Raw genomic sequence first — 27312 nt, 5'->3', positions numbered from 1 at the left:
ACAGGGAAGAACAAGCATAATGTATTAGATTTAATGACTGAAACCGGTCTGCGGTCGTGATAGTCAACTTCTTGAGGAGCTTGTTTTATGACGGTTTAAACAAAAGTAAAATTAGAGGACACTGTGATATCAAGCATATTGATATCGCAGTTATAGTGCTGGTGATTGTGATTTTGGCTGGCGTCCCGTGGGCAGACTACAAACCGCGTATCACAGTCGCCTTGTTTCCCCGCCCCGAAGCAATCAGCGCAACAAGTGCACTGATGCTGTCCAATGCTGTGGCGACGCTGCCTGGAGTCATGGCTCTCTGGCTGAGCTTTTCCACCGCAGCGAACCAACTTTAAAATTTCAACTGAGGCTGTTTTGAGCCGCGAATCTGCTTCGTGTCCGGTTGGTCTCGGTCATTTGCCTGAGGGAGCGCTCGGGCCACACATTTAATGGAAAGTTTTCCGTCCCAGTAGATCTGTGACTACGGGGTGTTTGTTCTTGTGAATCACGCACCAGACGAAATATTGGGTTGTTCGTTCATTATGTACTTTCGCATTAATCGCTGGTCTGTTTAACGATTTCCGCTAAGTTAATATGCGTAATTCGTCGGACATTGGACTGTCGGAGGAGTTAGCAGCGGCTGACGAGTCGATCGAAGCCGCACAACTGTTGTGACACCGGGCCAAGACACCACTCAAGAAGTATGATAAAGGTAAGATTCTGCGTCTAAATAACATTTTTGCGATATTGAGGGGACATATTGATGTTATTTTTTTATTATTACAATGAGAATATATATAATGTCAAGTGAATTTAAAATGTGCGTTCAAAAGTTTGGCAGCACTTTATCATCTTGCCAGTTCCGTTGGGTTCAAAAAAGAAGCTGAAGGGAGGAGGGGGGTATTGTGTATGCGTTACTATCCCACTTGTTGCCATAGTGATGTGGGGGGTGTTAGAGCTCGCAAAGCTTGTAGGGAGATCGAAGACGAGGAGGGGGTTGGTGGTTTGGGTGGCGAGGTTCTTCTTAAAGCGCTTTATAGAGAGACTGAGTTAATTAAACTCACAAATAAACGAGGGCTTTTTTTTTCTTCTGTGGAAAAAACCCCAACTCCGTAATCGCCTTCATTCATTCCAGTAGGCCGCTCTTAAACCTGAAATATTTGTCTTGATCTGTACTGCGTGAAAGATTTTCCTTGTGGTGGCACCAAAAAGGATATTTTTTTCAGCTATGTTAAGAAACAAACATTTCACTCAGTTTTACTTATCAGTCAGGGAGCCGGGGCCCACTAGGGGTCATCAGCAACACTGCTGGAAAGACAGAAAGGTTAAAATGGTAACTTATGCTGTTCTTAACTGGTTTTGCTGGTCTCATAGTCCGTCCAAGATGATGTTCAGATTGTTGGTCAGCTCTTTTAAAGGTATAGTCCACCCAAAAATGAAAATCCTGTCATCATTTAATCACTTCAAGTTGTACCAAACCTGCATTCATTTCTTTTTCTTCTTCTGCTGAACACAAAAGAAGATATTTTAAAGAATCTTGGTAACCAGACAGTTGACGGAAAAAAAAAAACTTTAAGTCGATGGGTCCAAAAAGTTTTTGGTTACTGTCATTCTTCAATTAATTAATCTTCAAATAATTAATATATTAATACAAGTTTGGAACAACTTGAGGGGGAGTAAATCATGACTTTGGGCGAACTATCCCTTTAAAACCAGCTTGACCACACTGTGGGAGGCTAGTAAAGAACAGCAAACTATTTTAGGCTGAGGTCAACATATTTATTTATCTAAGCAGAACTGTGAAGTGAATTTATTTGTTTATGTATAAGTATCACTATCCTAATTAAAGTGTAAAAATGCCTTTGGTCAGCTTGCAAGCTTACATTATATCTTTTCTTTTAATATTTTATCCTCAGGAAATATTAGGGAATTAAAAAAATGTGGGGAAAATATTAAAATGTCATCTTATGAGATAAACTTACAGTATCTGTAAAATGATATACAATTTTATTAGAATTAATTATGAGGTTTTAACGATTAAAAAACGATTTCATCACTAAAAAACTGTGGGAACATACAGTACTTGAAGCTTCTGAAATTACGAAAATAATCAAGGTTAATTACGTTAATCTACATCCCGTTTGAAAACAAGCAGCTTTGTCATCATTACAGCTAAAGCACCAGAATTAAAGTATCTTAGGAGGGGGGGGGGGGGGGGGTCTTCAAACATTGTCTTGGACAGCAGGGGTCCTTGCAATCCTCTGTGAGAAGCACTGTTATAAATGCCATGTAAAATAGATTACATTTAGGTTTGTAAGCGACTAATTTCTCATGCTTTAATATAACGACTAAAGTCCTCCACAAGTCCTCCACTTATGTGCAAGCCATGTGCTGCTGTTGGCATCATAATTTATAACAGATAAAAGAAGCATGCCTGAAAAAAATGGCACTAAATTTGTAATTCCCGATAACAGTTGGTTAGAAGTACTATGCCCAGCACTTTCGCTTCTCTAAACAATTGCTTTGCTTTAAGACATCAACACGTCTGCGCTGGAATGCACTCCTCCACACATAATGAGAGAGATTGCCTTATCACAAGACATGCACAAGGAACTTTAATGCCTCACTGGGTGCCTCCTAAGCCATGACTGCCATAAATTAAGACTAAATCTCACTTCCCACCCTCTTCGCAGCGATCTCACTCTCTGATACCACAAAAACGCATTAATGTACTAAGTGTTTAATGGTGTTTTGCCAGTAGAAAGCATCTGTTTGAATGTGCTTTTGTTTAAGTCATGTTATGCCATAAACAATTCCCTGAATTCTATGGGATTGTTCTTAAAGGGATAGTTTATGCAAAAATGAAAGAGCTGTCATTATTTACCAAGCAGCAACCTCCTGCAGTTTCTCTTGAAGCCAATACGGTAGTGACATATACTGCAATTCATCGACTGGCCGCTAGGGACAGGCTCCAGAAGGGAGCAGAATCTCATTGAGCCCCATGTTAAAATGCCCAACTTTACAGCATATTAAAACATGTTTACAGCCTGGTACAAATTGTGGTTTTGGTCTATACGGCTAATTTTGCCCTTCATGACAACTGTGAGGGGGGTGAATTTTTTTATAGCTCATTCGTTTACATTATATAAAGCATTAAAGTTCTGCATAATTAAGGGTGTGGCCACTTCGGGTGACAGGTGGATAGCCATTTATCTGCTGTCTGTTAGTCATCGCATCACTTCAGCTCCGGCCACGTCCCGCCTTTTTGCCCATTTTCTGTTATCCGAGAGTGATGCGCGATGACGTGCTGCCAAGATGGCAACGGCCATCTCGTCCATACTTTGCGCTTCAAAACTGCTCATCAGAATCCTATGGGTGACGTCATGGACACTACATCCATATTTTTTTACAGTCTATGTTATTTACTCACACTCATGTCGTTCCAAATCTGTTCTTCAGTCAATTCTTCTGCTGCTCCAAAATGACAAATAAAATACCACTATAAAGTCCCATTCACACCAAGATTGATAACTATAATGATAAAGAAATAGTTCTAAAAATCATACTAAATATAAAAGAATAGCAGAGTTCACACCACAACTATAACGATAATGGCACAAAGGAAAAATATCATTGAAATCACTTTCAGAGCGATATTTTTTTTCTTCTTCTGGTGATTAACAAGAAAAACAATGATAGCCAATCAGAATCCATCGTGGCGCAAGCATTTAAAGCAGCAGACAACAGAACTCAGCGTGCACTTATAGTAAACAGAACGTTATCGTACACTAGTGTGGATGCTAATATAGTTATCGTTATAGTTATATTAACAGTTATCGTTCTTAGTGTGAACGGGCCATAAAAGTGGTTCATAGGACTTTTTTAAAATTAAAAACACTGTTAAAATCATCCATGTGACTCCAGTGGTTCAACCTTAAATTTATGAAGCGACGAGAATACTTTTTGTGCGCAAAAACAAACAAAAATAATGACTTTATTCAACAATTTCATTCTAGCCTGCAGAGATGGAAACTCGAGTCTGTGACTTGGACTCAATTCGCACTTAAAGTCGGCATGAAATAAAATTTTACAATTCGTATTTTTATATTTAAAATTGTAGTGTTTATTATAACGGATTTATCTGTTAACTTCATTCATTTTTAAAAATTAATTTACCCTTATAATCTTTAATCAAATACGTTAACTTTCCCTCCCCCATCGAAACGACTTCTCTTCTCTCCCGGTCATGTGCTATTGCGCGAGGGCGGGGTTATTGCCCCCTGTCTCGTTTCTGCGCTGCCTCTCAGAAACCTGTCACTGATCGTAGCAATATGGTGGTTAGGTGCATTTTTCTCGGTGTACTCAATACCTTCTTCAGGAAGGACTTGAGGCAAAAAGAGAGAAATGTATGAGAAATAAAAGCTTTTTTTATATAAAAATTACTCAATATAGTCGGACGAACAGCTTGTCGTGACGGCTCGCACTTAGGAATGCAGCGTGTGTGAACGCGCTTACGGCGCGCCCCCCTTATAAGGGAGATTATAATTTACAGAAATAAAGCCATAAAAGGCTTAAAATAAATGAAATCTGTAGCATAAACCAGCGAAAAGTGAGGAAATATGCTCAGTAACATATGTAGAAAAGATTTAGAGAGAAAATACATTTATTTAAGCGATAGATCAAGTTTTCTCCACAACTGAGTGCAAACTGGCATTCAAATCTGCCTCCATTTTGTTAGCAACGCCCAACTTCCAACGATCCAATCAATTCCCGAAGGACGAAATCAAGCCCCGCCCTAAATTTTTTTCTAATTTCAGAAGCCGTTTCACTTTTATATACGTCACAATAAGGAGAAAAATACAATCTCAACTTCCGCTGGCTTTAAGTCGCAAAAATTACCTGACCTGAGACTTGACTCAAGACTTGACTTGGACTTGACATGGACTTGAAGAAAAAATTCAAGTCTTTTGGCTCGGCATTCATCACAAATATGTTCTCTATTTACTACCCCACATGACAGCACGAAACACCACCTTTTACTATTCATTCATTCACAAATATGTGCTGCAGCAGCAAATGTCACAAAACATTTCTAAACACACCAACCCAGTGGGCGTGTGACGCATCTGAAGGCACGCAAATTAATATCATCACCCATTAGAAACTGCTGTTAAATAAATTAGTAACAAATCGTAACAATATAGTCAAGCCTTACCTTACAAACTTTGGCATTTAATTTGGCATTTAATTTGAAAAGTAATCGATGAATCCGAAGGGAAGCTGCGGTGTTCACAGCAGCAGAGGCTTACTTGCGGTCCATTTTCAAGAAGTACACATTTCCATGTCCTTTTCATGTTTTTCCTCAAAGGCTATTTGCTAACATATGCATGTAATCCAGATTTACCAAGTTAATTTGCATCTGGATTGCACAAACACTTTCATGCGCAATTTATGACCCTGTCCGACTCATTTCCACAAACAAGACACACAGATGGAAATGTTGTTCTATGTGTCGTTTACTGTAACGCTTGTCAATACACAGGTTTTGTTACTGCCAGCGCTCAGTGGAAGACTACATTATCTACATAAGTAGTATTTTGTGTGCTTTATTATGCAATTTTAAAGTAAAAGTAATGTGTTTTGATTCAATACACTGTTAAACAACTAGCTGAAAAAATATAGATAAAAATAGAACAAAGACTTGACTTGGACCTCAAAGATTCAAGACTGCGTAAGAGACTGGCATGGGCTAGAACTAAATAGTTGAATAAAGTCATTATTTATGTTTGTTTTTGCGCACAAAAAGTATTTTTGTCGCTTCATAAACTTAAGGTTGAAACACTGGAGTCACATGGACTATTTTAACAATGTTTTTCCTACCTTTCTGGGTCTTGAAAGTGTTAATTAAATTGCTGTCTACGGAGGGGTAGACAGCAATTGGATTTCATCAAAAATATCTTATTTTGTGTTCCAAAGATGAACGGAGGTCTGACGTGTTTGGAACGCCATGAGGGTGACCAGTACATTATTTTAGATCCTGTCCTTTAGTGAAGAAAACAAATAACGTTACACAGGTTTGGAATGACATGGGACTTAATAAATTATGATTTTTTTTTTTTGGATGCACTTACTCAAGACCTTTCAGGTTCCAGAAGTATAGAGAAAGTTCTGACCTTTACATTAAGCTTAGCATTGTTTTTTCGCAATTGCGTAGACATGGGCTTCCTTGACATGTTTTTCACCAGTGGACTTGGAGTAGACAAATGCAGGTCATGAGACAGGTGAGATGAATGGGGTGTCAAATGTAGCATTACTTGACGCTTCCCATGCCTGAAGCGGACAGGGCGTGTCTGCCTCCTAACTATGCTTCTTGTTCTCACTGATAAAAAGGAGAACTGGGTTGTAATATGGTAGGTGGTGTCAGTAACCAAACAAAAATAATAAATCACTTTGCTCTCCAGTGGGTCTTTCTTCCATACGCCAAACCTGTATCAGACCGATTTAAGGTTATTGCTTCAATAAACATTTTCTCTCTCGCTGTCTCGCTACACGCACATCTATGTGTGTGAGTGTGTTTGACAGTATGCAGATATATTGATGCTAGTCCAGACTGATAAAGCCTCATAATCAGATTAGGACAAGGAGAGGGGTGCTGCACATGTTATCATGTGGGTTTGAGCGAGTGCAGTCTTGTCCGAAGGGATGAGGAAAGCTAGGGTCCTTGCGTTTTCACTGTGAAATTCTCCTTCAGCCAGTGGAAGGATCATCAACGGGTGAGTCAAATGAGATCTTTTCACTCTCACTCCAAACATTGAAACGCAAGATAATCAACAAGGATAAAAATAAATCAAAGTTTGGACGGCTAAAGGGCGTGTAACCATCATCATAAGCCAAAATGAAAGCGTAAGAAAAAAAAAGGAGTTTCAGTTGTGGCTCTAGTATTTCAATAAAGAAAGCGTTGACTTCATTCCATAGTGACGTGACTGCATGGCAAGACTTGTTCATCTTGATGGGCAGATCATGAGAACTGGTGTGGTCGGTTATTCTTAGGAATTTCCTTAGTCAGGAAGCATGATTTTGGGCTTATGTGTTTTTATTTGTGCTGTATGAAGTCAGTTAACACCTTCAGTGAACTCAAGGGATAGTCAAATACAAATTCTGTCATCATTTACTCACCATCATGTTGTTCCAAACCAGAATGGATGTTTTTTCTTCAGTGGAAAGCAGATATTTCTACAAATGTTTCTGTTAATACAATGAAAGTCAATTGGTTCCAAAACAGCTCAAAAGTCATACAGGTTTGGTACAACATGAAATTGTGACAGTATTTTCTTTTTTTGTGGTGAGTGAACTATCCATTTAAGTAGGACAGCATGATCTGGGGGAAAATCTAATTTTCTAATTTTTTCTGATAAAAACTGATTTAAAATTTATTTATTTTGCTTTGTTTTAAAGCTCCAGGTTTACTGTGCTTGTAGTGTTGCAAAAAAATGACCAAATATGTTGTGGATATGTCATAATGTCTATGAAGTAATAGTATCGTTTATTAAATAAAATATGTGACCCTGGACCACAGAACCAGCAATAAGTCTCACGGGTATATTTGTGGCAATAGCCAACAATACATCATATTGGTCAAAATTATAGATTTTTCTTTTATGACAAAAATAATTACGGTATTAAGTGACTTCATTTGGACAACTTTAAAGGTGATTTTCTCAATATTTAGATTTTTTTTGCACCCTTAGATTCCAGATATTCTCAGCCAAATATTGCCCTATCCTAACAAACCATACATCAATGGAAAGCTTTCAGATGATGTATAAACCTCAATTTAAAAAAAAAAATTGTGGTCCAGGGTCACATATTATACATGTAAGACTGTAAAATAAAAAATTAGTACAACTAAAATTACAAAAGGAATATTTCAACATGATCTCACAGGAAACCGTAATTTGTTATGAGGTGTCGATTTTATATGCATTTGTATTTTTGAATATTCCTCCTAGGGCTGTACGATTAATCGAAAAATAACCGAAACCGACATTCAGAACCTCTGACCGACGTATTTTTCCCATGTCGGTTATTTTGGTTTTCACGTGACTCCGCCCCGTCAGTCACATCAAGTGCAGTTTGAAGGCACACAGACAGATGCAGGAGCAGTTATCTGTGTCTATAGATGCCCAGAATCACTATAGTAACTGCATTTTTTACACCGTTTATACCGGTCAGCTAATTGCTTTTCTTATAGCCTACGCGCTAAGACACACACGCACACACACACACAGACGGCGCGCGCAAGCCCCGAAGCCGCACTTTCGTGCTCATAAAGTTTGTCAAGTAAATGCGTTTAAAGGCTTGCCAGTTTCAACATTTAAAGCGATTGTGAACTATTCAAAAACAACAATACGGAAAACTTCTCCGTTCAGTGCTCAGCTTTTTTTTCAGCCGAGCCGTGTCGCGTCCCTGAAAACGCGCGCACCCTGAAGGCAGACCTCTTTCACTGTGTCCTCACAAAGCTTTGTCATTTGTATGTGGTTTAAGCCCTGCCAGTTTGAACATTAAAGCGAGTTTCGACCATCAGATGTGTATTATGTTGAACTAATGCCTGATATATTTTGACAAACAAACACTCAGACAGAAGCTGTGACAAAAGAAAAGTCACTAAAGTAGCTTAGAAACTCAACCGTTATAGGCATACATTTTAATACCTTTGAAGTAAGTACAAACCACAGCTTCATAATGAATAGAGACAGTAAGAGTAATTCACACACACAATCACTCTCTCATTAATGCATTCAAATAAATGTAATGTAGGCCTACAGTGTTAATTTATCTGTATCTGATGTACAACAAACAGAAATCTGCTCCATAGACAATAACTGCTGAAAGTGAACCGTTTCCTTCAAGTATTTTAAAATCACAATGCACTTTTTCATTAGAAAAAAACATTGCACCTTTAATAGTAGAAAATATTTACAGTACAAACCTTATCAGTGAACTTACTCAAAAACCTTATGAGGGCAAAAAAAAAGAAGCAAAATAATCGTTCATTAATCGTAATCGAGGTCAAATGTTCAATTAATCGAGGTTTTTATTTTTGGTCAAATCGTTACAGCCCTAATTCCTCCTTATACCTCTTATACACACAGTTTGATATTTCAGGACGTTTTAGAAGCATAAATTCTCTATCCTCCTCCGCCTGGACTTGGAAAATGAGAAAATGATTATTTGACTGCTGTCTGTTTGCCTCAAAGGCGTGCGTGGCTTTTAAGAATGTCGAGTCAGTGTTTAGTATACTTGCATCAGTGCATATTAGTTGTAGGTGTGTTTGGGTGGCTTCCGTAGGCATGCTTGTGTTTATATTTGTCTGAGATCCTGTTTAGGGAGTTTCGTTTGAGCCTGACTCCAGCTGGTAGCCACACAGATGTTGTTTGAGCTCTTAATTAATTTTTACTCTGCAACAGAGGAGGAAGAGTAGGAGAGAAGTTCAACTTTAAACTCTGAGACATTGGACATGTGAGTAGACTGAGGAGTGACTTGAAAGTTGACTTAATTGCATTCTTTCAAAGCTCTAGTTAAACACAAAGGTCAGATGGCAGCTTCTTCCTCATGCCTCGATGGAGCTGAGTGCTTATGGGTAGCCGGACTTGATGTGATAGAGATCAGCATTTGAGTTAAAAATTGAGCTAGAATCAACCTACGCTCACACAGCAAGACAAAAAGTCAAAAGGTGCATGTGGTTAATCTAGCCTATATATGGTGGTCCCAGGAAGCCACACATAATGTATGAATGTTTGCATTAGATAACAAAGTGGCAATTATTTTAAAGATGGCAGAAAAACACATTTTAAGTAAAGTACAAGTACTTAAATCGCCTTGACACCAGCTGATTAAAATAATGCTTGTTGGTTAAAAAACGAGAAATGGAAAGTTAGTTATGAGTAAGGGTGCAGCTTGTCGTGATGATACCACTCGGTTGAATATTTTGTCATGTAATGCATAGATTATTAAGTTTTCCTTAAGTGCTTAAGTATTTACATATTGTATATAGCTTGTACACAGTGGGTTGACTCCGAACAATTAAATGGTCATAAACAATATAATGTCAAAGGTCCAAAGCTTTGATTCATAAAAAAGATTTGAAATTTGAGAATCATCTCAGGGAGGTAAGACTGTATTGCATTTAGTCTATACTGTAAAAATATATCATGTGTATTTAATTTCTAACAGTTTCCTCAGCAGGTGCCATGATTTATTTTCATTTGTGTATTATTTACATTTGGTAGCTTGTCTGAGCAAATAGAAAATTAAAATTGATGTGATTTATTTATGATTAATCAGCATATCCTGGTATCTCTTTTCATTCTTACTCTGCAACAAATGTGTTAAAACAGCTCAACCTCCTAAGATGTACCCCTCTCTCCTCACTCAGAATATGGCTTGAAAATCCTGGGCAATTTATTACATTAATCACAATGGATTAGGGGTTTGAATTGCTTAGTCATGCTCGCAAAAGCCTTTCATCATAGCGAACATCACACCAGGCAACAACGTCCACACCCTGCTAGAGGGGCCTCTCTTTCTCAGGAATTAAAAAAAGCACACTTTACAGGAAATCTTACAGCTTTTAGTGTAACCTACTCATGAGCAAAACTCTCATGCTACTTACCGACACCCTCCAATTTGCCAGATAAAGGCATTATTCATCCATAGCAGGAATGTTGAAGCTTAATTTACACCTGTGGGTGGATAAGTACACTCTGAATTACTTTACCTCTGCTGATTTTTAATATTTCATAGGTCAAGTATGCAGACAGGTAATATAAGGATAAAGTTCTTTCATAATGTAACTTATCAAAGTTATGGTTATTACAGTGGTGTTGTATTGTTTCATTAAGTGTGTTAAAAAGTTAAGATCTTCCTCCGACAAAACAATGGGTCATTTATTGTCTCACTCCACGTCACATGCTTTCTTTGTTCTTTGTTCCAAGACTTGATAAGTTAGTCAGATCGTTCATTGAGATTGAACTTTTTTCTAATCTGGTTCTGCAGGCACCTTCGTCGGACCCGCAGGGCTCCTCTCACAACAATGACCTGCAGAGTGACTATTTCACAAAGGAACAGCTGATGAATCCAAGCCCGAGGTCTGGTTGTAGGGTCCAGGTGCAACCGGTGCTGTCCGAGCCCTGCTATGAGGAGAACCGTCTTAACAGACTGAATTGTCAGGCCCAGTCCGTTCCTGTGATTGCAGATGACCAGGCCAAGCTGTACCCCTCCAGGACTGTACGTCTGTTTTCAACCCAGACAAAATGTGAGGACAGTGCTCCGCTTAGAGGTCCACCTGTCACGCCACAGGCTTGGTCTGGATTGGCTGGTTTCCGCGTCATGGGTTCTTTCAAAAAACTGCGGACTTCTGTGCTCCAAGGAATCCAGAACCGGAGCAATGCGATGGCAGCCGGTCAGGAGAGAAACTTCCTTGAGGATGGCGGTAGTTTCTTAGTAACCAAACGAGAGGTAGCGACCAATCAAACCCAGGAAATTGACAACATGACGAATGGGACGTCTCGAACTGGGAAGGCGTCTTCGGTTTCAGATGAGGAAGATTGTGAGGAGGAAGCGGGTGGGTTTCAGAGGAATTCCCACTTCTCTCAGAGTATACGCAAGGCTTATGGGACAGGACGGATCTCATTGCTTGACATAGTCAAGACAGAGAGCCCGTCCACCAGTGAGCCTTACCCCAGCAGCACTGTGGAATCTGTTGAACCTTGTAAGAAACTTGAGACTCAAGAAAATGTTCACAAAAGACTAAGCAAAAGTGCAGATAATCTTCATGTCTTCAAGGGCCAATTTAGACGGAAAGTCACCTCAACTGAGCCACAGAACCCAGAATGCCCCCATAATATAATTCTTCAAAGGACCACCAGTTCCTCATCGGTTGACTTACAAGAACATGGTTCAGTTAGGCATCAAAGCCCCATGAGGACGCGGGGACATTTGCAAAAGCTTGTCGGTAGTTTAACAGACCTGACTGTCAAGCGTAAAAACACACCAGACCCCCCTCCCAGAGTACCGCTGTCACCTCTCAGTCAGCTACACGATGACTACTCCCGCAGAATTCCCTGTCTATCTATGAGTGGGCGTCAACGGAGACCTTTACCCTCTCCCAGCAAAGCCCAGCCGGCCAACAATCATGAACACAACCCAACTTTACACCCCGCTCCTTCCTGCCCCACCGTCTTTAGCTTCGGTGACTCTCTGGAGCCTCCTAGCAAAACAACAGCTCTCTTAAGTGACTCTGTCCAGGTGGCTGTGTCCTCAAAAGACTTCTGTTCAGATGCCCCAGTATGTCCACTGGAAAAATACTGTGAAACTATGAAGTGCCATCAAAATGGAATAAATGACCACTACTCTCAAATGCCCAAGCTGTGCTCAAGCCCCAGTCAAAAGCAGACAGGCAATGGCATTAACACTAACTTAGAGGTAAGACACTCTTATGATCCCATATTGTCAAATTTAAAATGTTTTGGCCTGAGGCTTCAATACAAGTTTAGATCTACTGACAACATTTGTGGCATAATGTCAATTACCACAGAAAAAATATGTCTCTCAATATAAAATGTATATTCACAGTTATAATTGAACTACAGTGTATTTCTGCACAATCACGCTACAGCTTGCATCTCTTTGAATGATTAAATGTGCATCGTGCGCCAAATTGTCTAGGCTAAATAATATATACATAGACAGAGCCACGGTACAATTGGGTTATCTAGATTTGTTTGTCCGGACTGGTACAATTTCTGTCAGACTAAAAGCTCAGATATACTTCATTGTCCACACTCCACTCCATATCTAGCCTTTCAAAATATACTCTTTGACCACAAGCATGGATATGAGCATTTGAAGTGCACACACACTTTTCAAGTGCTCAAATCACTTGCACGTGCATTTCAGGACCATGTAAAATGTAGAAAATGTTTACTTTCAAATTGGAGATCTTGAGTGGAGAACAAAAGTTGTCTAAACTGACTACTGTTCTTAGGTAGGACTACTATACCTAAGAACAGTAGTCAGTTTAGACAACTTTACAGTACAATTAAATCATTTTACACACCTGTGATAATCACAATTTTTTTTATAAAAAAATAAAGAAAGAAATTCCGTGGGACATGCTATAAATAGCACTTTTGTTAAACATGGACAATTACTATAAGACATGCGGTCTGTGGCCCAAAATGTGTATCGGAGCCAGACATTACTGCATACAGGAACAAAACTGAAGAAATCTAGTTTGTGCTTATAATGTTAAATATTTGCTCTACACTTCCATAATGTAACTTGTTTGTCTCTCCTCGAGACAATATTGATTTAACTGTTTTTGTTGTTGTTTGAATTAGTCTGACTGATGATGAGCAAGGTCGGACAAGCACTTTTCTTACTGATGTCTGTCTTCTGACGTCAGATTGTAGATGTCAGATGAACAATTGCCTTAAAGTCAAAGAGGACATGGTAATCTTATTCTAAACATTTAACTGGAACAGATCAGTTCATTAGATGACCTTGACCTTAACGCAGCAAGTCATAAATTACAGTAGACAGATTTTTGTTGAAGCATGAACTTTAGTGCTTTGCGTCATATGTTCCTCTCACAGGTGACCCTTGTATCTGATGATGTAACCACAGCCTCGATCAGATATGGTTTAGTAATCGATCAGGACAAACCAATGCATTTCATTGCTCTGGTTTGATTGGTCGATCACCCCCTCCAAATGTTTTATTGAATGGCTGACATCTCATTTTGCAGTACTTTTTGTAGTACTGAAGTGGTACATTGCTACAGTGTCACATGGGCTGCTCAGCTGTGTGGCGCGCGCCAGGTAGAGTTAATGATTTGCCGATGTTTATGATTAGCGGGATTGCTTAAACGCAGCTCTTGGAAGTGAGGCTGGACACGTATATATCGACAAGGACAGTGTCCTCCCCAGAAAAACAACCCAAGGGTCGAAGTCCAGTTATCAATCCAAGCTAGCTAGGCGCAAATGGACTCCAATAGATCAGGGAAATATAATAAAAAGATGTAGACAAACTACAGCGAGCCAAGCTCAGCGAAACTTTATTTTGCTTTTCTATTTTTGTTTCTGCGTGTGTGCATTGATGTGTTTTCATCTATACTTTGTGTGTCTTCCTCACAATGGTGCTGATGTATTGTGTGCCTTTTCAGTGTCTATCGACTGAAGTGACAGAATCTGATGATCTTGAGGTAAGATCTGTTTTCTTTCTGTGTGTATTTTATACAGAATTGACTACAACCTGACAGCAAATATTACATCAGCACAAACTAGAAAACTACAATTTTATTTGCCACGTTGTACAAATAGTTGTGCTTATGTCAAACAACATTACTGTTCTAAAAATCTGATTTGAAATCCATCATGTCACTGTCACTTGCCTCATTTGTCAAATTGCAAGAATAAAAACCAGTAATGTTTTCATTGTATTTATTTAGTGTGTCTATGAATTCAGTTATCACTGAGTAACATTGTATATCTCTATAATTTTCAGCAATTATTGCCAAATAAAAACAAATAAAAATATTGTAGTGTATTACATGTTTTTGTGAAGACAACTTTACATGAAATGAAAAATAGTGTATTTTTCTGATTCATTTATAAATATAGTAAATAATTATAAAAAATGCCTACAAATAAAATCAGTGGTCTGTTTTAGTAGTTAAGAAAGTAAAATGTTGGCAGAGTTAGTAAATGTTAATAGACAAATATTACATCAGTCATGGCTCAATAATAATGACTGAAATGTTAATCATTTAAATTTCCATTTTTATTAATCATTATTCATTACTCTTTAATGAACTAATCTCTAAGGTTTGCTATAGTTTTTGTATTAATCACTGTCTTGACCACATCTATAGTTAATTTTTTTTAGATCATTTATCAAATGTTGTAGGTCTTAAAAAATAAACGAACTGTTGACATTTGATTTCTCCTGTAGGCTTCATCAGACGACCTAGTCAGAAATGCGTTTCTCAAAAGGGATGAGATCCCAGCCTCTGCTGCTCCATCTGTTGCACACACCTGTTCTGCAGAATCCACTTTGGTAACTCCAACAACACCAAACTCTCCAGTCTTTTCCAGTGACTCTCCGACTTATGTCGTGCCTAGGAAGAGGGCAGGTCGCTCCAGACCCCGTCCAGTGTCCGACTATGGCCAGCTGGCCAACACAAAGTACTGCATCCCAGAGGAGGATAGGGAGTCAGAGAATATGGACTATACTTCCCAAAAGGACTACAATAGCAATGGCAGCTACATGGAGAACAACAGACCTGAGAATGGTCATGTGTGCACTCAAACAGAGAGCAGAAAGAGACGTCCCATCTCTGTTATTGGAGGAGTGGATCTGTTTTCATCCCCAACTGCTGAGCAGAAGGACGACACTGAAAGTTTGCCTTCTGTAAGGCCTTTTGCACTTTTTCTTCTAATATTGTTTTGTTGTAAAATTTCTGCACAATTTTTGCGACATAAAACTACGTTACATAAAATGTTTCAGAACACATTTCCCAAGCACTTCTCCTCATCTTCCATTATTTGGACAAATTATAGCTTCACTGGTCAAGAGTCCAGTCTAGGAAAACAAATTCTGATTGGCTAACAATCAGTCTGATTTATTTATTTATGCATGCCTGCATGCAAAGGGCTGTCAAGATGCCAATTGCAGTAGCTTTAATAGGCCTTTTGCCTTTTGAATGTAGAACATTTGAGACCTGACAGGATAATACAGAGAGGCTGCATTGAGACATGATACAGGCCTGATTCAAACCCATGTGCCTTTGAGTACCACCGCTACTTATGTGTCACCAGCATGTGTACTTCACACTGTGCCATGGCTCTGATAGGCCTTGTGGACTTTGAAACCTGCTTATATTGACATTTGTTTTGTGAGTAGATGCTATACATTAAGTATTAAGATAAAATGTATTTAACAATGTAGTTAGTTAAATGTTTATTCGTACAGTGTTCAGCTGTGTTGGCTGATGAAAATAATTTACAAGGCTCTTTTAGAGGTACTGTATCTCTATACTTATTGAGATGCTCATGTTTGGTTATCTAAACACTAATATGATCCCATTAGGTCTTTCCCTTGGGGTGTAGCATTATGAGTTTATAATGTCATAATCCGGGTGGTTTGACAGAACTAAGTGACCCTGAATGTATCTACTTTAGTTTGTGATCCATTTGTTATTTAGAAAGAGTATGAAGACATGCTACATTTTCTTGATGCATCATTCACTGATCTATTAAATGGCACATCTGAGAAAATAATGGGGAAATTAAGAAAATTAACAGGGGGTTTGCTAAGGTTAAGAAGCTTAAGTTCAATGATATTTTATTTTTCATCACACATTACATTTGAATTATATTTCAAACCATTTTAATGTACCGTACAACTATATGGTTCATATTGATTATTTTAAGGGTTTGTAATGTTTAAATTGTAAGTATTTATACATCTTATCAAGGTGGTATTTCGGTTTTTACTAATATTTATAAAAAATGTCCAGACAGGATGGTTTTTGTTTTAAAATAAACAGAATAATAATAATTATTATTATTTCACATTATATTAATAAAAGTTTGGTTGGAAATGTGCTTGAAGGGTTAGTCCACCTAAAAATGAAATTTCTGTCATGAATTACTCTCGTTCGTTCCGAAACCGTAAGACCTTCATTCATCTTCGGAACACATATTAAGATATTTTTTAAGAAATATGAGAGCTCTCTGACCCCTCCATAGACAGCAATTTACCATTTTCAAGGCCCAGAAAGGTAGTAAAAACATTGTTAAAATAGTCCATGTGACTCCAGTGGTTCAACCTCAATTTTACAAAGCGACTAGAATACTTTTAGCACGAAAAAAAAAAAACCAAGAGTTTATTCAACTATTTCTTCTCGTCTGTGTCAGTCTCCTACGCAGTTTACGTTGGCCAGCTCCGGTCTCGGCATCACGCATGCATCGTGGTGCTCACGTGAACAGCATCGGCCAATGGTAAGCCGCCGTGCTCTGAGGTAACTCGAAATCGCTGCACTGTATTTTTTACTATGTCAACAACGTAGGAGACGGACAAAGACATGAAAAAATTGTTGAATAAAGACGTTATTTTTTTTTTTTTTTTTTCTTGTCACTACATAAAATTAAGGTCGAACCACTGGAGTCACATTGACGTTTTTAATGATGTTTTTACTACCTTTCTGGGCCTTGAAAATTAATTTGTGTTCCGAAGATGAACGAAGGTCTCACAGGTTTGTGGCGACATGAGGTTGAGTAATTAATGACAGAACGTTTTTGGGTGAACTATCCCTTTAATTAAAACGTCACAATGAACAACAACAAAAAACTTGTGAAACTAAAATAGGCATCATTCTCCCTATGAAACATTTATATATATTTTTCTCTTTAATTTCTGGCAAATATAATCTGAACATTTCTTTGTGAGATTCACCATTAAATTCAATGTTATGCATGTATTGTGTTGTGCAATTGGCCGAGCGGACATTTCAGTGTTTATTATCTCACAGGTCATTGTCCTGCTCTGAACAGTCACTGAACTCTGAACATAAGGCCTGCTGGATGGTTTGCTCCTTTTAAGGCTGCCGATTAAAGTCTAACCCGTCATGTTTTGTTTCAGCCGGTTTCTCGTCCTCCAGTGCCCTCTCATAGAGTGCCTCCATACCGGGCGGTGTCTGCCCGTCTGAGACCCTGCGTCTTCTCCCAAAGCACACCCATTGGGCTGGATAGGATGGGACGGCGCAAAGGGCGCAGAGTGCTCAGTGGTGAGTGTGTTTTTGTTTATATGCATGAGTGTGTGCACTTGACCTACAAACATGAGGGGCTCAGTGGGGAGATTGTTGTGATGGAGAGGGAATATTGATTCTTTCTTGCATAATTTCTAAGCTCATTCAGTGTGGTTGTATTATAGATGGGAGCTCTGATGCAATGCTTGATGACAGTGTGAGTGAGGAGGATGGCAGCTTTGAAGAACTGACTGAAGGAACACCATATCTCCAACCAGAAGTTGATCTTTTCACTCTCAATCAGGTAGATTCTTATATATATATGTATGTATGTATGTTTGGGGTCAGTTAAGCATTATATTCTTCTATATGTTATTTCTTCTAAATATAGTTCATTTAAATTACAAATATAGAATTTATTTGACTTTTTTTTCATGTATTTTTTTTTGTATATCTTTGTATTGATCTAAATCTTTTGTAGAAATGCCTGGAGTTCATCGTGAACATTGTTAACATATTTTTGGCTGTTTACAATATTTTCTAAACTCTTTTACAATAGGGGAAAACACTTTTACTGTTGTGAAAGTTACTTTGTGTACCTTTTTTATTATACGAGATCTACTTTTAGCACATTTACGCAAGTTTTTAAAATCATTTTACTGCTGTTTCACTCACAGGCTGTGCTATACAGTCCAGGTCATTTCACTGTGTATCTTATCTGTTTAATAACATGTTTGTATGTAGAGTTGTTTTAGTGTATGTGTATACTTGTGTGGGATCGTCAGATACTTCCAGTGCATAATGCCACCCTGTACTGTTCTTATCGTATCATTTTATCTGACCTTTAGCCTCAATATTTTTAGCCTGACTGTAATCTTTCTCCTTCTCCAGTACATACACTCAGGCCATGCCGTGTACGCAGAGGCTCTGTGGGATCATGTCACAATGGAAGAGCAGGAGCTGGCCTTCAAAGCCGGGGAGGTGATCCGGGTTCTGGATGTTCGGGAGCAGGACTGGTGGTGGGGGATGGTGGGCGACCGCGAGGCCTGGTTTCCCTCCAGTTTTGTGCGGGTGAGTTGCACTGTGACCCTCTTGAAGTAATGAACATGAAACAAAAGCCAGTTTGAACCAAGTGTGCCACACGAGTCCTGAAAAGTGAAGCCAAAGTGCCCAGAGGCTGGATGCAGTATAGCTCATAAACCCCGCCCTCTCCATATAATGTAATGGGACATGGGTCAAATTACACTTCAAATACATTTTTTTGAATTTTTTTTTAAATGGTTTCTGTCATTTTAGGTAGTTTTTATAACGCTGATTTAAGTTCAAGTGTTAGTTCTTTTAAATAAGTTTGGTTTTAGTTAGTTATTTGATGCTATAAAACGGGAGTGTGACGTTATGATTGACAGCTGAGATTGACAGCTTCTCTGAGCGAAGTAGTCACCAACTGACTTTTTTCGGGAACTTCGGGAGGAGATTTAACTTTAATTTCTACATTTCCATAACTTTATTTTACAAAAAGTTCATTAGGCGGGAGTGTGGGCAGAACCTTGTCACATGTCACATGAACAAACAGAAAAACAGGTCTCATTGCACAAACTGACGGCGATATCTATGGACTTTTACCCCATGCTTCACAGACAAGGCTTAAAGGTCCCATGGCGTGGATTTTATAATGTGTCCTGAGTTGTACTTATATTGTTAGTATGATTTTTACATCATAAAATGTCATAATTTAGAAATAAAAGGCATTTTTTTCTATACTGATTTTAGCCTCTGTCTTGAATGCCCTGTTTCAAGAGGCGTGTCTACTGTGAGACTTCAGTAAAAACGCCCACTGTTGTGATTGGCTGACATCTTTGCATTTGAAATGAGTATTAGATCTTGTGGCGGAGGTCTGCAAGCCTGCCAGAGAGAGAGAGACGGACTGTGCACTCGTGGACCAGAAAGACAAGAGCAGGAGAAAAAAGATTGCTAAGAAAGTTATATTGTACCGAGTCGTTGAGAGCGCAAGTTTATTTAGTTTGTATCTGAGAGTTCTGAATAAACACGAGTCCCAGTCACGCCGACCCTGTCTTCTTCCTTATTCTACGAACTTTGTAACACATTGATGTACCATTACAGCTGTCGAGATGAAAGAATCATGAAAGTGTGGATTATAGCATTATTTTTAGATCTTTTCCCATCACATGTTGATCGCGTGAATGCAGTGATCTCGTCATTGCAGCGCATTTTCTCTCACAAAATGCTTTCACCACAACTAACAGCAATACAGTAAGAGCTTTGTGCAGCATAACAGCGTCATTCATTACAACGGCAGTTTGGGCAAGTGTGCAGATACACTCGCGACGTGTGATTGACAGATCCGAACATTATAAAGAGAGTGTTCTTTGATTGCTAATCTAGCATCTAATCACAATATAAATAACAGATTTGTTTCATGCTAGGCTACTAAGAGAAATTATGTGAAGTTGATAGTTTAGTCACTGGCTTGATTCACGGATGCATAAACAAACGATTTAGAAAGAAAGTCTGTGTGAACTTGAATGATTAGCTACACATTAGTGGTGTAACGGATCACAAAACTCACGGTTCGGATCACACTACGGATCATGAGTCACGGATCGGATCATTTTTCGGATCAGAATAAAAGGGGGAGGAGACCATTTTTATTTGAGATCCATTTATTACATGAAAACTTTTGGTGTTAACATAACCTATATGGTTTATAGGTTAACAAGGAACTTTTGGTGTTAACAAAAATAACCTATATAGTTTTAACTAAAATAAAATAAATAAATAACCATCTGAATAAATCAATTTACTCAGTTGTTAAAGTGTAACATGTAAAAAACAAGCTGAGACGTGAAAATGGGCCCGAGCTTTTTTTAAAGATTAAGATTAAGATGTCAACATTCTCAGGGAAGAGAGTAAACCTCTCACACTTGTCAGCAATGCAATTCTCTTTGTAGGCCTATACACTATTTGATAGATATAATGTTTAAACGCACTACACTTAAACAACGTTTTATTCAATTAATTACTTTATATTTATATAGCCTAGTACCTACTTTAGATGTATATATTACTTTGCTCATGCAAGTTGCAAAACAGGCTATAGACTATGTTAAAATAACAAACATTTTAAAGTAAAACTTACGATAGACAAAAACCGACTCTCGTCTTTTCTTTAGTTTTTAAATCTTTTTACAAGAAATCCTGCAGGTCATAAAGAACTTTGTATTTCCACCTCCAAGAAAGGACAGGTGCTCTCCATTATTTCTCCTTGTTTACTTAATGGCCGTTTTCCTTGCTTTACTTGAGGCAAAAAGCCATGTGTTGACTTTGAAACATTTACATTATATGCGGTGGAATTACTAGATTTTCACATCGATACATGTTTGTTTTAATGCGGATGCGCTGTCACTTTAATTCAGCGCCAGCACATCAAAAAATAGACTTTGCGGAAACGATCGCAGCACAGCTGTATGGCTACGCGCTCCTGACGGGCCGAAGCCGCGTGCAGTGTGAAAGCTGTATCCGTTAACATGGGTACGGAAAAAATACGCACCCCATACTCACTGCAAACGGAGTATGTGTGAAACGGGCGTCAGCAGGTGCAGGTGCTCGATGTATGTGCCACTTTCATACGGCTTTCTTGTGCCACAGTGCCTACATAATGTTACAGTTTTGTCCACCACCCTTCTTCCGTCATCAATATATTTTACGGGGAAGCCAAAATGCTCCCATACATGCGATTTGAATGATGCGGGAGGCTTTTCAAGTTCTTCTACTTCACCGCTAGCCACTGTTGACTGATTAACATGCCCTGTTCACGTGAACACATGTCGTCTGAGCTCTCATTTTCTCAAAGGCAGAGTAGGACACCCAGAACTCGGTTTACACCTATTAAAATTTCTAGCCAATTGGGGACCATATACAGGCTAGGGGAACTCATATTAATGTTTAAAAACCTCATAAAATGAACATTTCATGCCATGGGACCTTTTAAGCTAGTCCTAGTTTACTATTGAAAGCTGTTTCGAACTCCCAAATTTTGCTTTAGCCTAATTTTGTTCTAAATGGCATTTTATTTCGGGCCTTGACACAGCCTGTTGCTCCGGGTAAAAGGAAATGCCAGATGTGTCATTGCGAATGCATGTGCTGATTGACCGGTTTGGAAGAAATGAGGGTGTACATAGTGGTGTTTTATTGTTTCAGCTCTAGATTAATGCATTCCATTGTAAATCAATGACTCTCTCTCGATCCAACAAGATGAGTCAATCAGACACAAAGAGGCCGTAGGTGATTTGATCAAGACTTCCTGTAGCAGTGGATTAACCAGTTGATTGTTGTATTGAAATTTTGCTTCACCGTGGTTACCCTCAGTTTGATCCTCTGGAATTAACCATAATGATATGTTGTCGTCAAGGTTCGAGTGAATCAGGGGGACTCGAGCAGTGACAGCGTGGAGAGCGTTCCAGATGCGGAAGAGTCCGTCCCATCAGATGCACACAAACAAAACTCCGAGCACAGGGAGCAGATGAGAGCCAATGTGGTCAAAGAGATCATGGACACAGAGCGCGTTTACATAAAACATCTCAAAGATATCTGCGAGGTGAGCCTCCATCCCAGCCATTTCACGTTGACCTTCTTCTGTAGTTTGTTTTCTGGAATCATAAAGGACCCCTTATCTACAATTTAGCCTGAATGGTAATGTCTCCTACGCCTATCATTTTAAACATGAGATTAAGATAGAATTGATATTTGCCCTCTTTCAAGATAACAACATTATCTCAGAATATAGGTGTAGTACTCAGAGTTGTAACTCCACCCTAGTGAAATGCAGGTATACTATTATCACTATTTTTTGGTGGGGTTCAGATTTAGTTTTTGAAAGAAATTAATACTTTTATACAGCAAGGATGCATGAAATTAATTAAAAGTGACAGTAAAGACTTGTTCATTGTTACAAATCTTTTTTCTTTCTTTTTTTACTTTCTAATCAAATCACAATTTCCAAAAAAAACATTAACTAACACAAGAATTTTTAACATTAATAATAATAAGAAATGTTTCTTAAGCAAGAAAAATATATTCAAATAAACAGTTATTTTAAATTACTGTTTTTACTGCCATGGAGAGCATAAGACTTTTTTTTATATTGTAAAAGATCTTACCGAACCCCGAACTTTTGAAGAGAGGTGTGTGTGTGTGTGTGTGTGTGTGTGTGTGTGTGTGTGTGTGTGTGTGTGTGTATACTCTATACTGAGTATTATGATTATAATGATTATTATTGTTTTAAGTATTTGAAACAGCATTATATGCAATGTAGATCCAACACAGTAGTATGTTAAAGTGTGGTCATGTGACTTCACTACATTGCTTTTTTATGTGTTTTTATTTTATTATTAATGAGTTTGTACTGAGTTGCTTGCAGTAAACTCAGGAGTATAAGGCTCATTTTGACAAATGTCCTTCGCAAACTTCAAATTTGTACAATAGGATGTATCTGAAAATAGCTTGGATTTAGAGGGAACATGGATTTAGAGGGGACCTTTCTCATTGCTGACCTCTGCTGGTCAAATGCTTAAAATATTTTTAGTGAAGGGAAACTTTGCAAATCGCTGAATGAATATGTTGATTAAAATAATGTTAATTTTGTTGTAGGGATATATCCGTCAATGCAGAAAGCACCCTGGCATGTTTACTGATGCACAGCTAAAGACAATCTTCAGCAACATCGAGGACATCTACAGGTTCCAGAGAATGTTTCTCAAGGACCTAGAAAAGAAATACAACACCGAAAACCCTCATCTAAGTGAGATCGGCTCCTGCTTCCTTCAACAGGTAACCTTTACACACGCAAGAACATTCTTTGCATGCACAAAAAAAATTTTCCTCACAAATTGCATTTGTTCACATCTTTTTCTCCCTGTCAGGAGGAAGGTTTCTCCATATACTCCGAGTACTGTAACACGCATCCAGTGGCGTGTGCTGAATTACAGCGATTGATGAAACAAGGGAGATATAAACACTTCTTTGAAGCCTGTCGTCTCCTACAGCAGATGATCGACATCTCCATTTCTGGCTTCTTACTCACACCTGTACAGAAGATTTGTAAATACCCTCTTCAGTTGGGAGAGCTTTTGAAATACACACCCAAAGACCACAGGTAGCTCATTGTCTTGCATACACTACCGTTCAAATGTTTGGGGTTGGTAATTTTTAAAATGTAATTTATTCCTGTGATGTCAAAGTTGAATTTTAGCATCATTACTCCAGTCTACAGTCACATGATCCTTCAGAAATCATTCTAATATGCTGATTTGCTGCTCAAGAAACATTTCTTATTATTATCAATGTTGAAAACTTTTGTGGAAGCAGTGATAAATTGTTCAAAAGAACAGCATTTATATTTCTAACATTATAAATGTCTTTACTGTCACTTTTGATAAACATAATGTGTCTTTGCTGAACAAGTAAACATTTATTTAAAAAATAAAAATCTTACTGACCCCAAACTTGTAGTGTATATTTTTAGTTTTTGAATCAAAATTATCATAATAAAATATATTTATTTTAAATCTCCTCAGTGACTACGCAGGGGTGTGTGCCGCACATAAAGCAATGAAGAACGTGGCAAGTCTGATAAATGAGAGGAAAAGGCGACTTGAGAGCATCGACACCATCGCTCACTGGCAGGTGGCCATCCTCCACTGGGCGGTCAGTGTTTTCAACATTACTTAAACACTATTTCTGACTTATTCAAGGTAACAGCCACATTCTCTCTGATGTTTTTGTATAAAGAAATTTGATTTGGCAGACGTGTGCGTTTGGTTTTTTTCGCCGCTAGAGGTCGCTTATTCAAAACAAAAGTGTACCTTGATGACGCCTTGATTTCGCAGAGCTTTTATTATGCCGCGGCCATGCGTATGTGTGGTAACGCAGCGCTGTTTTATCATATTAGATACATTTGAGTATGTTGAAAGTTATGTTATAATGCTACTCTGTGCTACTTCGCTCGGAGGGTACTATCCAAACAGTTGCTCACCTGTCTAATAAAACACACAATATATTAAAGCGTCTTTGGTGTTTCCATGGTTTCTACAAAATAAAACCGGAAATCGAGTGAAATCGGTCCGTGTCCTGGTTAAAATAGCTTATTTCTCTGGATTTAAACATTCTCGGAAACATTTGGCATAACGCAAGTACACAAGTCAACAAAATATAAAACATTGTTCTAGTGGTATTTGAATATTTTAATCAAAAAATCGTACATATTGTGCCTTTAATTGGATACCACACTGATCTGTTTATTCGATTACTTATTAATACACTGGGTCACTCACAGGCTAAATGTGGCTTTGTGAACTATAGAACAATAATTTCAGGTTTCAAAACTTGTTTAAATATTTCAAAGTTGTTCAAAGCGACCCTTCTTTCACTTCCCTCAGGGTGATGATGTGTTAACGCGAAGCTCCGAGCTCATCCACTCCGGTGAGCTAACGCGGATAGTACGACCCGGTAAGACGCAGCAACGCAGCTACTTCCTGTTTGACCACCAGCTGGTGTTCTGTAAGAAAGATGTCCTGCGGAGAGACCTTCTACACTACCGTGGCCGTATGGACACAGACCAACTCGAGCCAGTCGACCTGCCCGATGGACGGCACACTGAGCTGGGCCTGCTGAAGAACGCGTTTCTCCTACGGCATGCGGAGAACCTGAACGTGCTGTGTGTGCTGTGCTGCAAAAAGAACCAGGACAAGCAGAAATGGCTTCAAGCGTTTGCTCGAGAGCGCAGACGGGTACAGGAAGACCAAGAGATGGGTGAGTCTCACGGCTGAAGGCGTCCATTAGGATGGGAATATGGCAGTGAATTCAAAGAATGCCATCCTCTTTTTTTTTTTGGTCTCTTTTCAGGGATGGAGATTACTGAGGCCCAGAGGAAGCAAGCAGTTCACAACGCCAGGAAATCTAAACAAGGCAAAATGAAAAGTATGTCCAGGCTTATATCTTTGTGCAGGGTTATAATAGCTTTGAATCGAGTTTTAAACATAGTATTTATTTCTATAATATTTTCATTTTATTTGTCATTTTAATTTTTTCTTTTCAATTTAATTTAGTTTTTGTTTTAATTCTATAATTTTAATAGTGATGATTTATTTTCTAGTTTCCTTTTTTATGTAGTTTTTATCTTAGATTTAGGATTACAAATGTTTGGATTTTTTAAAGCTTTTTTTTCCAGTTGGTTTTAGATTTATGAAAATGTATTTTAATTCACTTTCAGTTTTCCTTTAGTTTGCGTTACAGGAAAGTATGCGGAATCAGTGGTTTTTTTATTACTATTATTTATTTGTCTTTGCAATTTAGTTTAGATCTTATTAGGTATTTTTTCCGTTTTATTTTTAATATTTCAGGGCCTCCAAAGATAATTAATTTACTGGTATCAAATGTTAAATTAATGTTAGGAAATCACTGTAAAGGTTTCAAGTTTTATATTGTACCATATATCAAAAAAACTAATTTCATGGACATTTTATGTTATATTATGCTTTTATTTATGCTTTATCTTTTATGTATATTTCAGTTAACAAAAAGGTTTTCATTTATTTTAGATGATAATGACCCAAATCAAAAATCTAGGCAATATCATATTTATTCATAGGTAACTGAATGGAATCTCCAAAAACTGTTATGATTACAATTTAATAGCATGTCAAATCACCAACCAAATCTGATGAAGTCATACTCACATTCTGTGTCTGTCCACTTCCAGAAATGAATTATTCTGGTCATCCTGTGCCTCCCCACCATCAGCCCCTACATCCTCTCCATCAGCGTCACGTGACCGTGCCAACCAGCATCCCTCAGCAGCAGGTCTTCTCTTTAGCAGAGCCAAAGAAGAAACCGTCTCACCTGTTGTACTCACTTGCACGCAGTGCCCTCTTCAGGAAATGACAAAGAGACACTTTATATGTTTTTATGTCATACTCAAATGCATACACATGAATATGTATACTTATACGTATATAAATAGGTGTGTGTGTGAGTAAATGACATATGTGCCTCAGTATAAAGGCTCATTATTTAGCCTTAACTAAGTCAGTGTGTTAGTAAGGAAAGTGTTAGTTCTTTTTGTCAAGAAGCTGCTTCCCTTTGGGTTTCTCCTGTTTGTTATTTCACAAAAATGTCTATGACAAAAGGTTCTATCCATCTTTTTAGCTACATGTCTAAATAATTGTATTGCTTTACATGAGGCTGGAGCCTTGTAAAGTGTAAAAATAAAACGGCAAACACTAACGTCTTTCATGTTCTGTAAATAAAGTTGAACCAAATGTGCACAGTCTGTGCCTGTAAGTGTTCAAATACATCAAATCTTAAGTTTCATGTGTTCTCTTTTATTGTCCTAAGAGGCATGCATCTATAGGATAAGTGAACACAAGGCTCACTGTCTGCACACCTGCCAGGATACAGTTACACACTGTTAGGTGGAAACGAAGCGCCTCGTGTCGTTT

The 27312-nt window shown here is 38.3% G+C and overlaps 1 protein-coding gene across 2 annotated transcripts; it reads left to right on the top strand.

Annotated features, from left to right (window-relative positions):
* The first annotated feature begins 257 nt into the window (after positions 1-257).
* On the top strand, positions 258-27182 carry spata13 (spermatogenesis associated 13). 2 transcript variants are annotated; one of them, XM_079806660.1, is made up of 14 exons: positions 258-700; positions 11044-12471; positions 14213-14251; positions 15001-15459; positions 17692-17836; positions 17983-18101; positions 18689-18868; positions 22227-22412; positions 23465-23644; positions 23737-23969; positions 24391-24520; positions 25252-25624; positions 25718-25792; positions 26574-27182. In XM_079806660.1, the coding sequence occupies exons 1-14, from the start codon at positions 692-694 to the stop codon at positions 26753-26755; spliced, it is 3738 nt and encodes a 1245-aa protein (XP_079662786.1). In that variant the 5' UTR covers positions 258-691; the 3' UTR covers positions 26756-27182. The 2 variants fall into 2 exon arrangements, with proteins under 2 accessions (XP_079662786.1, XP_079662787.1); XM_079806661.1 differs by lacking the exon at positions 258-700 and adding an exon at positions 6665-6761.
* The last annotated feature ends 130 nt before the right edge of the window (positions 27183-27312 follow it).

Source organism: Gobio gobio (genome assembly GCF_949357685.1).
Source record: "Gobio gobio genome assembly, chromosome: 23".
NCBI lineage: Eukaryota > Metazoa > Chordata > Actinopteri > Cypriniformes > Gobionidae > Gobio > Gobio gobio.
The sequence above is the reverse complement of the archived record's forward strand: the minus strand, read 5'-3'. Positions and strand labels throughout refer to the sequence as shown.

Coding starts and splice junctions, on each gene's coding strand:
- spata13 (XM_079806660.1), top strand. Junction 23,970..24,390: donor TACACACCCAAAGACCACAG/GTAGCTCATTGT, acceptor AAATCTCCTCAG/TGACTACGCAGGGGTGTGTG. Junction 25,625..25,717: donor ACAGGAAGACCAAGAGATGG/GTGAGTCTCACG, acceptor GTCTCTTTTCAG/GGATGGAGATTACTGAGGCC.